A 14,644-nucleotide genomic window follows, 5' to 3' on the forward strand; every position below is an offset into this window, starting at 1 on the left:
ATGAATATTAATTACTAATCCCATGAAAATGTTACATAATTACGGTGACGGAAGCTACAGGGTGGAAAGATTACCAAAGTATTACTTGTATGTCCCCTTCAACCGAGAAAATCTAGAACGCTAATTGAACTATTATCATCATTAGTCTGAGCGTGTACACCACGCGGTGTAGATTGAAGTTGACGTACAATACAATACACCGCTGTAACTACAGTCAGCAAACAAATTACCATAGAAAATACAAAGAAATAGAGAAGTTGCTTCCAAGTGATTGATTTAGATACTAAAGAGAGTAACATTCTTCTAATTTTTTAATTTAATTTCTATATATATATATATATATATGAAAGAAAAATACATAATGAATGATTATATTATTTATACATTTTCTGAATTTTAAAGAGATAAAAAGAAGAAGAGATGGTGTAGCTTTATTGGAGGGAGGGAAGGGTTTGCCCTAACCAGGTGACCACCATCTGAAAATATCATCCATTAATTGATTGCACTAGATGTGCATCAATGGCACTTATTCGTCGATCTTTTTTCTTTTTCCATCTTTTTTTTGGTTAATTAAGTGTTTGTTCTTTTAAAGAACCCCAACTCATCTTCACCGTTTGATATCCTCACATCATCACCGATCTTCTCTCTCTTTTGTGACCTCAATAGCTGAACATTCTCTTCTATAGTCTCCATCGGTTGCTGGTAGAGGTTACCTCCTCTATCTCTCTCCCTCTCAAAAGCATAGCTTGAGCCATTATACGCCCCCTTTTTTTCGTGCAAAGCTTTTCCAGCAATTAATCTCCCACTTAAACGAGACCAGAGAGAGAGAGAGAGAGAGCAAGAGAGAGATTAGTGGCGCATGTGTGTGCTTCTACTCATTTTCATCTCCTTGCTTCTTATTTAACCCTATCTCTTTTCTCTTCCCCAATCTTCAAGTACCTTTCCTTCCCTTTCGCAGCCCCTTTCTATTCCTTTCCTCGGGATCTGATCATTCCCAGCTTCTCTTTTAGTCTCTTTGGACAACTACTAGACATTCCATCAATCAAGAGTACAGGTAGTTGGGGATTCAGTTCAATTCCCGAGGATCACTTTTATTGCGTTCTTCTTTCTTGTTTGTTTGTGTTTCTTCTTTCTTTCTGTGTTTTTTTTGTGGTCTGGTTCCGTTTGTTAAAAAGGTAAAAGTGGAAGTGATCACAAAGCTAGCTTAAAGTGTCTCTTAAGCTTATTGGTGGGTTCGAGTTTGGCTTCATTAGCAACCAGATCTAGCAGGGCTTTCTTACTTGGCAAGAGTGCATTCTATCTAGAGGATTTTCAAGGTTGGGTATCAGGAGCTTCCTCTGCTTCTTTCTTAACTCTTTCTGATATAGCTTCCTCTCCTTCTTCTAATTCCTTTCTTATCTTTCTAGGGTTTTTCTCTATGTCTGTCTTTTTTCCCCGTATGCCTTGAAGATTAATTTTGTTATCCCTTAATCTGAATGATAATCTCTAATATTGGAGAACTCCTTTGTCTTCAGCAAAGTAGAAGATGCGGATTTCATATTTTTATTTAAAAAGAAATTACTTGAAGCTATGATAACCACAAGATCACTGTTCACGTCTTTGAGGATTAATTTGATCGAATGTTTTCCCCCCCTACATTGTGCATGATTTGCTGGTCTTAGAATATCATTTCATGTATTGGCTAGCATATCGGTATGTTCTTTACCAAAAAAGAAAAAAAAATATTGAAATATTCAAAGTGCATGAGTTCCAATCTTTTTATTTAATTTCTTTTTCTTCTTGTAATTCATATTTTCTACAATTGTTTGGCTTATCAAAGCCTTATTTCATTCTTCAAGAAAAATAAAAAAGATGGCTTTGACTTGATGAAGTGACCATATTATTCAATATTAAGTTCATTAATTATTTTGAAAGGATCACAATGACAGTGAATACATGTTTACATATCATATGCTTTTTCTCTCTTCATTTTGACACATCTATGCTAAAGATCTTACCTCATATATCATGCATGCTTTGGAATGAATTATTTTTTATGTGGTCTTGACGATCAATATTGATAAAGGATATGGGTACTGTACTGTCTATGAGTACCATGATTATTACAGTAGAAATTCGTGTTTGTAGCAAGTTCTTGCAGCATATTGTAGGAGTTTTTATTTATAGTAAGTTCTTGCATCGTATTAAATTGTCCTCTCTTCACCCCTTCTCTTGATGCATACTGCCTATTTCTTATTTATTAATGTTGAATAGGTTAAAAGAAAGGTGATATAAAGCAAAGAAACATGCACAACACACACACACAGAAGCCACTTCTTGTTAATTTATGATGTTCTTCAATATGGATTTCATTGCATATAATTCTTTCTTATGGATGTTTCAAAAAGTAAAGGTGTTAAATTTTGTTTCCCCGTAATTATCCAACATACGCCTTTTTTGAGTGGAGAGAACACTTTTTGATCATTGAACTTTCTTTGAGTCATATGTGAAGTAAAAGCAACCTTCTGTCTTTGATTGAAGGATATTATATCTCATACAAGGACGATAGTAATCATAACAATTTACTAGCTAGTTGTTTCGCCTTATGTATTTTGTGGATGTTATTCATTAATTTATCTTCTTCTTTTTATTTATTTTTGGAACTATCTCTTATTTCAGATCTTCTTCTTTTTCTCAGTTACTTTTTCAAGTATGTTTCAACTCTTAGCTAGCAAGGTCACATTAATTTATGGTGTTAAACCATGCATGATCTAACTTGTGTCCACAGCCATTTTAATCATATTGAAAAATGCAGACATCTTAAATACTTAACCTCATCACATATAAAGGAAAACAATTTTTTTATTCGTAGAATTCTAGCTGTTCGTGACCATTTTGACTTATACATGTTCTCTGGTCTAAACTCTTAGAATCTTATGATTCGTTTTGATCTTAATTAGAGGATATGAGACTAAACAACATAGAATTATGGTTAATCTTTTCATGTATGGAAGATTCTTAAGAACTATTGGAAATGTGGATATGATTTCTGAGTTATTCTCTCCCTCTTGCATTGTTTAGTCTTCTTAACGCCAAAATGACGATTTTTAAGTTCTGAGATGATAATCAATTATGGAAATTGCCAAGATACTTCTTCTTCTAGCAAAACTGAGGGGTTAATTAATTGCATAATGTTTTTTATTTAAATTATGAAATTGATGAGTCGTAGCTTGATTGGTATTAGTGTTCCTCCTTTTAAGAGGTCTTGAATCCGAACATCTCCTTTATAATTGAAAAAAAAAAAACACAAAAGTAATGACATAATTATAATGAACAAAATGGAATTTAAGGACTTATTTTTAAGGAAGCCTGTTTTTTTATGGGAAAACTTCAGCTTGACAAACGATTCTTCTTGTTAAAAATATTGGCAAAATATTCATAAATAGAAGAATTGATTTTGTTCGCTCAGAGATCACAATGGCGATTAATATCTTTGCTATGAATGGGAAGAATATGTCCACTCTCTTTGTGGCCAATTAAGTGCTGCAAAAATAATGTTTTATTTAATCACTACTACCTGTTGCATTGATTTTCTGGCCAACAAGACCTATATATTCCCTGCAGTGTCATATATATATATATATGTATATATATATATATATATATATGTTTAATCCGGTGGTTGATATATGAACTCTACAATGTTCTTTCACTGCTTGTACTCGCATGTCTAATTAGATTTTGAAAATTGATCACAATATTTTATGTGCGTATAGTGTGGATTCACATTCAAGATAATCTCTGCATCCTTTTACTTACATATGGGTTGATATAGCTACATTTTAATGCAGTTTAAATCTTCAGGTCTTGGAGGAGATGAATACCTTCTCGCATGTCCCCCCGGGCTTTAGATTCCATCCAACAGATGAAGAACTTGTTGATTACTACCTTAGAAAAAAAGTTGCTTCGAAAAGAATTGATCTTGATGTCATTAAGGATGTTGATCTCTATAAAATTGAACCATGGGATCTTCAAGGTACGTAGTGTGTTAATTAATATTCGCAACTATAATTTGCTAGTGACACTTAATTGGAAAAGAAAAGGTCGCTAGTTCATGGTAGTATTTTAATTTAATTATTCTTGTTATTTGTTTGAATAGAATTATGCAACCTCGGGACTGAAGATCAAAATGAATGGTACTTCTTCAGCCATAAAGATAAAAAGTATCCTACCGGAACTCGCACTAATAGAGCGACAAAAGCTGGGTTTTGGAAAGCTACTGGAAGAGACAAGTCTATCTACTCTAGGCATAGCTTGGTTGGCATGAGAAAAACCCTAGTGTTTTACAAAGGACGAGCTCCAAATGGACAAAAGTCAGATTGGATCATGCATGAATATCGACTAGAAACAAATGAAAATGGAATCCCCCAGGCAAGTTATTTTTAATTTTTGCTACTTAACAAAATTCTTCATATAGGCCACTGTGCTATGCTATTTTATCCTTGTTGTCCACAATATATATTTACCTGGGAAGAACTCTGTGTGCATACTGAAAGGGGCACACTAGAGAGCTCGTTCTTTCTATTTAGCACTAGTTTTTATGCCAAAAGGCATGCCTAAAGAAATTAAGTGATAACTTGGGACCTCGATTATGCATATATAATCGTTATTTTTTTAATTTCCAATTACTAATTAATTATGATGGTTCTAATTCTCATGTACTAATGATGTAAACTGTAGAATGTATAGGATAGATGCTAGCTGTATTACTTAAAATTGAGGTGTGTGGTGGGGAGATTTTTGGCACATGAATTAGATACAAAGACCCTGTACAGAACAACTTCAGATTCTGTATCGATTAGAATAATTGACAGTTCCAGCCCTTCAACCTGAGAAGAAGTCAGACACGAAATCAAACTTAATTTAAATTGAGCCTGCTAGAGTTTTTAGCTAGTATTGTTGATCTACAATTATTTGGGCTGCCTTTAAAATTTAGTAGTAGTAATTCTAAGGTTAACTGCCTAATATGAGATTGTTGTAACTGCAACAGGAAGAAGGATGGGTTGTCTGTAGGGTGTTCAAGAAGCGAATGCCGACAATGAGAAAAGTTGGTGACTATGACTCACCATGTTGGTATGATGACCAGGTTTCATTCATGCCAGAGATTGATTCTCCAAGGCGAACATCTCAACCTTACGCACCATACCATCATCACTATCACTGCAAGCAAGAGCTTGAGTTGCAATACAATATGCCTCATGACCCTTTCCTCCAGCTTCCTCAATTAGAAAGCCCAAAAGTTCCACAATCAGCAGCTACTGCGAGTTGTAATTCAGTTATTGCATATGGTTTTGACAGGACCAATGGGAACACCTTGCAGTCATCTACCCTTACACAAGAAGAAAAAATGCAGCAATGCCATCAACAAAATTTGAACTCACTTCACAATAACAATAATAGTGAGCAAGCTGTAGACCAAGTGACTGATTGGCGAGTCCTTGACAAATTTGTTGCTTCCCAGTTAAGCCATGAGGATGCCTCCAAGGGAACCAATAACTTCTCCAGTACAGCCACCTTTAATGCAGCCGAGCAGATGAACATACTTGCCAACGAATCCAAAAGGTCAGAAATTGCACAGGAATATGCCTCGACGTCTACGTCAAGTTGCCAAATTGAGCTATGGAAGTGAACGCATATAATAATGATTAATTACTAGAAGATGCATACTAATTATAGGAACTGCACTTATTATGGAAAAAGGGTATGTTCCAAGTTTCTGTACATAATAAAACTGAAATGGTATTGTCGTAGCTATGGACTTTCTGTGTCCATACCGATGAATACGAGGTTACTAGTTAGAGAACGAATGCCAAGAAAAAATAAGCTAGTACCTTCAGGTGGACTGTTTGTTGGAATTCACTCAGCTATTGAATGTCGGGTGTATCTTTTCTTCAATTTGCATTTGAAGGGTTGTGATTGTAATGGTCCTTTTCTATTTGGATAATCTCTGTAGGTTCAATCGATCCTAGCATTAAGGTGTCTGTTTAATCTCCCCTTAAGTTTTCACGGTAATTATTTGAAGATTTTAAGGTTCGTTTTTCACTTCTTTTCATAAGAAAAAATGTAATCCTCCATGAATGATAGTTATCTATCTCATAAGGAAAGAATCCTCAGGAAGTTGCTGTTTTACTGTCTGTTGCTAGTTCTGCAGCTGTATTTTGTACTCCCTTTTCACCATTGGCTTCCCCCTCGCGTTTTGGTGCTATTATATACTATACTCTGTGCTTTTAAAAAGAAATGCATTTATATATTAAGTTGTAATTCCTGGATGGCAAATCAATTTGGATCTCTACGGCCCACACAGCCTCATTTATTATATATATGTGTATATATGTATGTATGTATGTATGTATGTATGTATGTATGTATGTATGTATGTATGTATGTATGTATGTATGTATGTATGTATGTATGTATGTATGTATGTATGTATGTATGTATGTATGTATGTATGTATGTATGTATGTATGTATGTATGTATGTATGTATGTATGTATGTATGTATGCTAACATGTTCTCAAAGAATGATGAATATGGGCATCCAATACAATTGCCGTGGATGTCTTTTTTCTTCTTCTTTAGAGTTTTTTTCTTCCTCATCTAATTACCATTAGATAAATGGCCAATGATGAAGCTAATTAAATATACTTGTGGAAGATGCCTAAACCTACCATCTAAATCAGATCATATAGGAAAAGCGTTTAGAACACTAATTTAGATTTCCATCCCTGTTAGTATATAGCATGAGTGTATGAAAATCATTGTGAAGTATTTTACGAAATGGATATGGTTAATCTTGCATGCGCAAAAGAATATATAGTTTTGATAATGCAGTTAAGATACCAGACCATTTTATTACTATGATCAGGATATAGGAATATTGCTTGAATATTCAAAATTATAAGTTTCTGCATGTATCGTAGCAGAATAGTTAGTTTAATTTGTATTCAAAATCTATGATAACATGCTTATCCTAACGTTATTTATGATGCAACAGAAATTAAACCTAACTTATCCCAACACAACAATCTTTCCTTAAAGATAAACTAGCTCACAGGTCCTGGATGTTGAAGGAATTAAGCTGCTTCACCTAATTAAATATAGCTAGGTTTGAACTTTGAATTCTTCACAAATAACAATTTATTTGTTTGAGCTAAAAAACCTCCTAATATTGTTCTGAAGTAGCACGTTAAGCTAAGCAAAACATGGCATTGTCCCTAAATTTCGAGCTCAAACCAAAGAATCGGCACAACTCACTGAAAATCCTATATAGAGTATACTTCCCCAAATACCAAAGATAGAGAAAGAAAAAAATTCAGGGAACAGTAATAAGACTTAGAAAAAGCAGCAATAAAAATCTGTACCCAAACAAAGAAAATGCAACTAGCAAGCTGTTAATTCCCATGACTTCAAAAAATCACTGTTAGTGTAATAAGCTTGGTCAATCTCCGTTTTCTGTGCACGAGCACGACGCAACTGCTAGTGTGAACCTGTTAAAGAATCGGCATAACGTGTGTGTTAATCTTGTTTCGATGCTCAGGCACCATCCAATCCATGCCTTTATTCTATAATATTATACGTACCTGTCCAAGAAGATGAACCAAAATGCATCTGAGAATCTTCTTGACAGGTCAAGACTGTATCAAACAAAATTCGATCGAGAACCCAGAACTTCAGCATCACGGAGGAGCTGCGAGACCTGGTCTTAGATTCGGATGATTAATGAAAAATCATATTTATTTGTGTGTACTTGACAGCGAGAAGTACATGCGTTGAAAGTCCTACCAGGGGGTTTAAATACCGATGACAAGGAACAAGGGAACATATTAATCACTCGGTCTCTCATAATAGATAACATGACTAATTAACAAAGAAGAAAAGTATGTTTGTTCGGGTGTTATTGACCAGGGGAGCAATCTCTTACTTGGGTTGAAGTCAAGCAGTAAAATCCCTTTAAAGCAATGAAAATTTCCCAAGCGACATAATGAGTGGGCGTGCTCTCCTGGACTCAACATAAACTCGTAACGACAACTAGTATGGAGAGAGAGAGGTAGAGAGGCATATGCTCAATGGGCGGATTCCTCAAGGAGGAAAAAGAAAATTGAAAGGACGCGCAATAACTTGCTGACTAAGTTTGATATGCTGCAGGCTAGCTTGCACTTTCTCATTAGGGTTTTGTGTTCTCATTGCGTCACTTGTGATAGAAGAAAACAAGGGTATTTTCCATACAATAATGTCTCTCATTTCATACAAGAGAAGAGAAGGTTCGACCTTGCAAAACCCAAAAGAAGCTAACCATGCGCGCTGATGCAGATTCTGTGAGTGAATAATTAGGGTTTTACAATTAAACATGCTGTTTGGAGGTACATTTAATAGTATAATTGTTATAATTGTGATTGTTTTTTGAAGTATTTTTTCAGGTACATTTAATAGTATAATTGTTATACTTGTGATTGTTTTTTAAAGTATTTTTTATTTAAAATAATAATCTTTTTTTCTTTTTAAAAAATTATTTTTGATATTAATGTATTAAAATAATTTTAAAATACTAAAAATATATTAATTTAAAATAAAAAATTAAAAAATTTAATTTTCTTAAAAGTACTTTTAACATATAAAAACCTAATATTGGACAGACAACATCATTAACCATGTGAAGCAAACATTATCCATGTGAGGCAGCATTAATTATTGGCGTGCATCCTTTGCCACCCGGATCCCAAACCTCCACAGTTCCCGGAGCCAAATTTCTTTCACTGACTAGAGTATTATATACATAATACCCCAGCCAGTGAAAGGTACAACCCACCATCAATTGATTATCACGTGATACCATATTGTGTCTACATTAATTTTGGTCTCATCTCCTACGTTAAAACTTGAAAAAAAAAAAAGAAGTTTTGTCAATTGTAGTAAATTATGGTGGATTTTATATCTAAACTTGTTCACAAGATTTAATTTATTTTATTAATATATTTAAACGGGTTCTTTCCTCTAAATAAAGTTAAGTTGTTTTTTAAGTAAGTTTTAAGCATTTTTAAAAAAATTATTTTTTTATGTTTTTAGATTATTTTAATTAATATGTTGATTTAAAAATAAAAAATATATTATTTTAATATATTTTTTAAAAATTACTTTGAAAAACCAATGTGGTGATCCACATTTTAGAGTATGTCATTCAGTGCTTCTCTTATTAGAAAAGCTCACCATGACATGCATACACGCCTGGTTTTATGCTTTTGACTTTTGTAGAAAACCTTGTAGACTTGATGATATTAATTCGGTAGCCTACAGATCAAAAGTAGGAAAGATGAAACTATCTTTCTTTTCTATAGAAAAGATGAAACAAGAAAAAAGAAAAAGAAACAAAAAGAAGCAGCTATCAATAATTAGCTTTGCCTTGACTCTCTCTCTCTCTCTCTGTTTGTGATAGGTAGAAATTCACAGTAGGTATGTGATATAGAAGGAAAATAGTCGATATGGCTTGGAAGCAAAGATGAGATCGTGAAAGTTGAATTTGTCATGAGAATTTAGTAGGGTTTTTTTTCGTTTACAAGGCATGCATGCGCATGACTCTTCGAGGAAGACAAAGTGGGAGTAGAATTGACAGACTGAAAGGGCACATTTCCTGATTGGCAATTCTTGATGGCCAACCATAAAGGAGACAAGAAATGCTTAGGCTTGTTGTTTGTTGGTTCACTTTAAAAGGGAAAGAATTAGAAAAGTAAAGAACAAGCAACTTCGATCGATTTCTTTGTTGGTTGGGTAATGGCTTGATGCTTGACTTGGGAGTTCAGAATTGAGATAGGCTTTCCCATCCTACACCAGTGTTCTTTAATTTCTGCCATTATACATATAACTTCCTCAACTGCATGGAGGCGCCTATTCCTTTTTCTTTTTCGTTTTCTTTTTTCTCTTTTCTGTTAGCTGCCCTTACCTTGCAAGGAAACAATACGAAGGAGCAATTTTATTAGGAAAGCACTAAATGCTCAATACTAAGACAGCATGAAAGCTTTCGTAAGTACTTAACATTGTGCACTTGTCTCACTGCCTGCATCTACCTTATCACAGCTCTTTGGCTTTGTTCATATTTTGATCACAAAATCAACTTTTGTGACTAGATATTGATGGCTTAACAACAAGGGGGTAAAGAACACGGCCATATATCGATACATGTGCAATTCAGAAAATTTCTCTTCAAAATTGGTTCAAAACATTAATGGCAAGGAAATGTTAATTGCCTCTCCCTTTAACTTTTGTTATTCTGTTATTTTTTTAAGTAGTTGTTCCGATTCATAAAATTGGGATCACTTTGCCTTCGAACTATTTCGCATCGCAAAGACCAGTGACTTGATCACAAAAACCATCGCGGCCCAGCAATTTCTGAGGTGGAGCGCTTGACAGGGAGAAGAAGGTGTCCCTTAAGCATTTTGTCTGCCGTTTCCGCGGCCTAAGCTTGCTCTGTTGCGTACCCCTGTAGTAGGATTTGTGCCACTCGCATGCCTGCAAAGAGCCTATATATATATATGATCAAACACGAGTACTAATCACACGAATAAATTAAGAATGATAGTGTGGAATCTATGGATAATGATAATCAAACACAATGAGAAACTTGAACTATATGCCATTGACCTATTGTTAAAATTTTGTTGTTGCATTAACTTGAACGGCTACAATTCATGAATCCTATCAATTTACTCTTGATAATTAGCTTTTCCTCAATCCAAATTGCTGATGAAAGTGATCAAATTTTCTGAAATATTTATAACTTCTAAATTTGGGACTATTATCTGGTGATCTGCTCTCCTGACCCGTCACATGCATCGCAATAATTAAACTCCAAGATTGAATTAGGATACTCCTCTTGATTGCAGTATCATACAGAACAAATTGCAACCACTGGTCTCCTAGAGATCAGAGTTGTTGCATCAGAATAGATAAGTATACCAATCAGATTGGTCAAGTTTCTTCACTTTACGAGACAAACTTCACCAGAATTCAATGAATTTTATCAGAAAAATCAAAGGCGTAATCTAGAGAACAAGGACGCCAATATGCCATGGTGTCAGGATTAATTAAGCCACATGAAAAGAGAGCATGTAATAGTTTCTTTACATGAATAAAAAGAGGATCCTAAAGTAATGATTCATAAAGAAAGGAAAACCGTTGACAGGATATGCAGAAAACAGGTGATGGAACCGCAAACAGTTGCCAGCAAGAGGTGCATGTAAGCATTTTTGAGATCAAAATGAAAGCAACTACTAACTAGTTTATAATAGCACCTGTTTCTGTGGAAGGTCTATAACAGAATCACTGGAGTCAGCACCTGCAAGCTGGGCACCCCCAAGATCACTACGTGTGAGTGCTGATCTAACAAGCACAGCATTGCTGAGGTTAGCTTCATTGATAACCTGTTGACAAATGCAGAACATATTTGTCAGTCACTATGATCCTTGTCAATCCCAAGAATTGGAACCACTATTAATTTTTTTTTTCCCTATTAGATGATTGAAAGAATGAATCAAGACATTCCAACTGATTAAACAACATTTCATGCGGTAACATATTTTTCAAGAAAATCTGTATCTAATCCATATATGGACTCAATTGAGTTGAATTATTTTTTTATTTTATTATATGATAAAAAAACATAAAACAACAATCAATTTAATACTAAAAATGATAAAATTCAATAAAAAATTAACATTAAATAATAAGATTAAAAAAAATATTAATCATTAAAAAAAATTTCAGATAGATCGGTTGCAGGTGCCAGTTAAGGGGTATGATTCAAACCCCAACGACAGGTTGCTGGTTCGTTGTGATGAGAAGGTAGAGATTGAATTAGTAAGAAAGGTTAGACTGGGAGAAACAGAGGTTTTGGATGATGTCAGATTGGTCAACCTATCGAAAACTTCAGATGATGAAACTAATGACTTGATGAAGACAGCCGTGATGACAAAAGTTAAATGTTATCCTTGTAGGAGACGAATATATGCTATTCGATGATTCCCGCCAGGTTGTGGAACAGAGGCGGCACGGGTTAATACAGAAGTTGCCCGAGAATCTGTTACTTAGAAAACCAATGGTTTCAGTCACAAGATACCCAGCCTTGAAATGACTCTGTTAAAAAAGAATGGAGAGGCAACTGAGAGTCATGGACACCAAAAAAATGCTGCACGTGCTCGTGACAGGGACATGTTTCAATCAGATATTGAATGCTGGAAGATTAATAGTGAGAAACAGTTTAAGAATGAATTGGACAAATATTCTGATGGGAAACTCTCAGACCAGCATCATAGGATGAATCAACATCTAGAAAGAGTGCCTAGTCATCTGGAACATCCAGCACCTAGGGTGATAGTGCACGCACTGATGGCACCATCGAAGTTTACATTGACAAAAAGGACAACAGCATTCACAGCAAAGCTGATAACTGATCTAGCGAAAAGAAGAGTCTAGAAGCAGTGATTTGCTGGTGCAGGATATGATGGATTTCATGCAACTAAGAGAAGGAGGTGTGAAATGAACTGTTTTGCTATAAATCACAGGAACAAGAAGCTTGCTTTCATGCGGCAGGAGTTATGTCACCAGATCATCATATGGTTAATGTGAAGTGCTACTGCAACTAGTTTTACCTGTAAAATTTGCCTTGTATGCTACTGCGTTCTCCAGGTATGCATCATTGAATGCTGAACCACTAAAATCAGATTCTTTCATGTCAGCAGCTGTAAAAGTGGCTCTGCTGCATCAGCCATTTAGATTGGCTAAGATAAAAATTAGACTAGAAAATGCAATCACTACGTGCCAAAGAAGCAGAATGCCGTAGCATTAGAACATAACAGTAGGAATAGCTGCAGCAGCATATTTCTTAGTAGAAGAATTAATATGCAGCAGAAAGTGGAGTGTATCGCTTGTTTTACGCTGGTAGTAGTAGAGAGTGGCTAATTCCTCGTAAAAAACGAAATTGCCTTGTGGGATTTTTTGCCAATCAGTAAAATTTAATCTTTGCATTGAAAATTATGTTCTCCCTATGGTTCAATTTACATTTTCTTGGATGGTGGAGGGAGAAATAGCTTGGGATTTGAATAGGCAAAAGGTAAAATATGTCTGTCGCGCATTTTCCCCTGATGACGAGGAACCCCAATCTTTGCATTATGCGGGTGTGTCAGCAAACCCCTCCCCAACCCCGTGCAGTAGAACAATTCTTGCACCTAGATTTACTATATTGTAAAGCTAAAAGACTGTTTTCTTTTCAATTCTAGTGAGATTTGTTTTGAAATCAGAGATAATTACCTGAAATTTTCTGTCATATGTACTGCCTTTCTGCACAACAACCAAACCCGAACTTTAACAACAGTATACACCGTTTGTAACAGGCACAATCATCGTCAAAAAAAAAAAAAAAACGTGCGATCTGCCAAGGAAGACCCTTAACAGAGCAAGGACTTATTTTTATCTTTAAAGAATGGGAAGAAGTCCTGATATTTTTTCTTTTTTTAATAAAAAATAATACCAAAAATATTTATTTTTTATTAATGATAATATACACACACATCTTTTTAAATAATTATATTAGAAATATTTAATCGTGTTAGAGATCTCTCATTAATGATAATATATATACACATACACCTCAAATATCTAATCCCTTAAAAATATATACCAATTCTAGTGAGATTTATTTTGAACTCTGAGATAATTACCTGAAATTTTCTGTCACATGTACCGCCTTTCTGCACAAGAACCAAACCCGAACTTTAACAACAGTATACACCGTTTGTAACAGGCACAATCATCGTCAAAAAAAAAAAAAAAAGGAAAGAGAAAATTACATTGCAGTCAATTTAAGTCTCTGCACAAGCTCATCATATCTTCGAGAAAAAAGAACTCTAATCAGCTATGCTTGTGCAAATGAGAGATCTGAAGAAGGCACCAAATTTTCTCGGTGAATAAAACAAACGTGAGGTCTGCCAGGGAAGACCCTTAACAGAGCAAGGATTCATTTTTATCTTTAAAGAATGGGAAGAAGTCCTGATTTTTTTTTTTAATAAAAAATAATACCAAAGATATTTATTTTTTATTAATTATAATACACACACACACTCACACATCTTTTTAAATAATTATATTAGAAATATTTAATCCTGTTAGAGAACTCTCATCAATAATAATATATTTACACATACACCTCAAATATCTAATCCCTTAAAAATATATGCTTTTACCCTCCTAAAAAAGAAAAGATTATTAAATCTAGATATTCTTCAAACCAATTAGACAAGGAATCAAAACTGCTATTCTAAAAAGATAAATTCTTTGAAACACTAAAATATTTATTACATCAGAACAAAAACAAATATTTATATTCTTGAAATTTAATGCTCTTTACTATAGTTATTATTTATTTTCCTCTTAAAAATTACTGATTTTATTATTAGAAAATCTTTAAATTTTCAAAAAAAAAAAATTATAAGTACTTAGAAGACACTCACCATGAAATAATTGCAATACCGTGAAAAATGGTAACTTTTGAACAATATTAGAACTCTTTGTAGGTAATAAAAGACAGATATAATTTTAATATGGTGGAGAATAAAAA

At 34.2% G+C, this 14,644-nt stretch overlaps 1 protein-coding gene and 1 long non-coding RNA gene across 7 annotated transcripts; one reads left to right on the top strand and one right to left on the bottom strand.

The window, feature by feature from the left end:
- The first annotated feature begins 479 nt into the window (after window positions 1–479).
- On the top strand, window positions 480–6,287 carry LOC105121360 (NAC domain-containing protein 7-like). Of its 3 annotated transcripts, none has more exons than XM_011019951.1 (4): window positions 480–1,316; window positions 3,831–4,015; window positions 4,139–4,410; window positions 5,030–6,287. In XM_011019951.1, exons 2-4 carry the CDS (start codon window positions 3,856–3,858, stop codon window positions 5,666–5,668), a joined length of 1,071 nt encoding a protein of 356 aa, XP_011018253.1. In that variant the 5' UTR covers window positions 480–1,316; window positions 3,831–3,855; the 3' UTR covers window positions 5,669–6,287. The 3 variants fall into 3 exon arrangements, with proteins under 3 accessions (XP_011018253.1, XP_011018254.1, XP_011018256.1); XM_011019952.1 differs by having other exon boundaries at window positions 3,844–4,015; XM_011019954.1 differs by having other exon boundaries at window positions 480–1,054.
- Window positions 6,288–9,990: 3,703 nt separating this feature from the next.
- On the bottom strand, window positions 9,991–13,537 carry LOC105121361 (uncharacterized). 4 transcript variants are annotated; one of them, XR_841532.1, is made up of 5 exons: window positions 13,339–13,537; window positions 12,681–12,770; window positions 11,980–12,165; window positions 11,325–11,453; window positions 9,991–10,553 (listed from the first exon to the last, which is right to left on the bottom strand). It is a non-coding gene; the product is annotated as an uncharacterized LOC105121361 (long non-coding RNA). The 4 variants fall into 4 exon arrangements; XR_841533.1 differs by having other exon boundaries at window positions 11,947–12,165; XR_841534.1 differs by having other exon boundaries at window positions 12,681–12,787.
- Between the last annotated feature and the right edge of the window lie 1,107 nt (window positions 13,538–14,644).

Source organism: Populus euphratica, unplaced genomic scaffold, assembly GCF_000495115.2.
Source record: "Populus euphratica unplaced genomic scaffold, PopEup_1.0 scaffold25.1, whole genome shotgun sequence".
Lineage (NCBI taxonomy): Eukaryota > Viridiplantae > Streptophyta > Magnoliopsida > Malpighiales > Salicaceae > Populus > Populus euphratica.

Excerpts from the sequence above, each read along its gene's own strand:
- LOC105121360 (XM_011019951.1), top strand. The coding sequence starts at position 3,856 with ATGAATACCTTCTCGCATGTCCCCCCGGGCTTTAGATTCCATCCAACA. Across the intron at positions 4,016-4,138 it reads TGAACCATGGGATCTTCAAG|AATTATGCAACCTCGGGACT; the intron begins GTACGTAGTGTG and ends TTGTTTGAATAG. Across the intron at positions 4,411-5,029 it reads ATGAAAATGGAATCCCCCAG|GAAGAAGGATGGGTTGTCTG; the intron begins GCAAGTTATTTT and ends TAACTGCAACAG.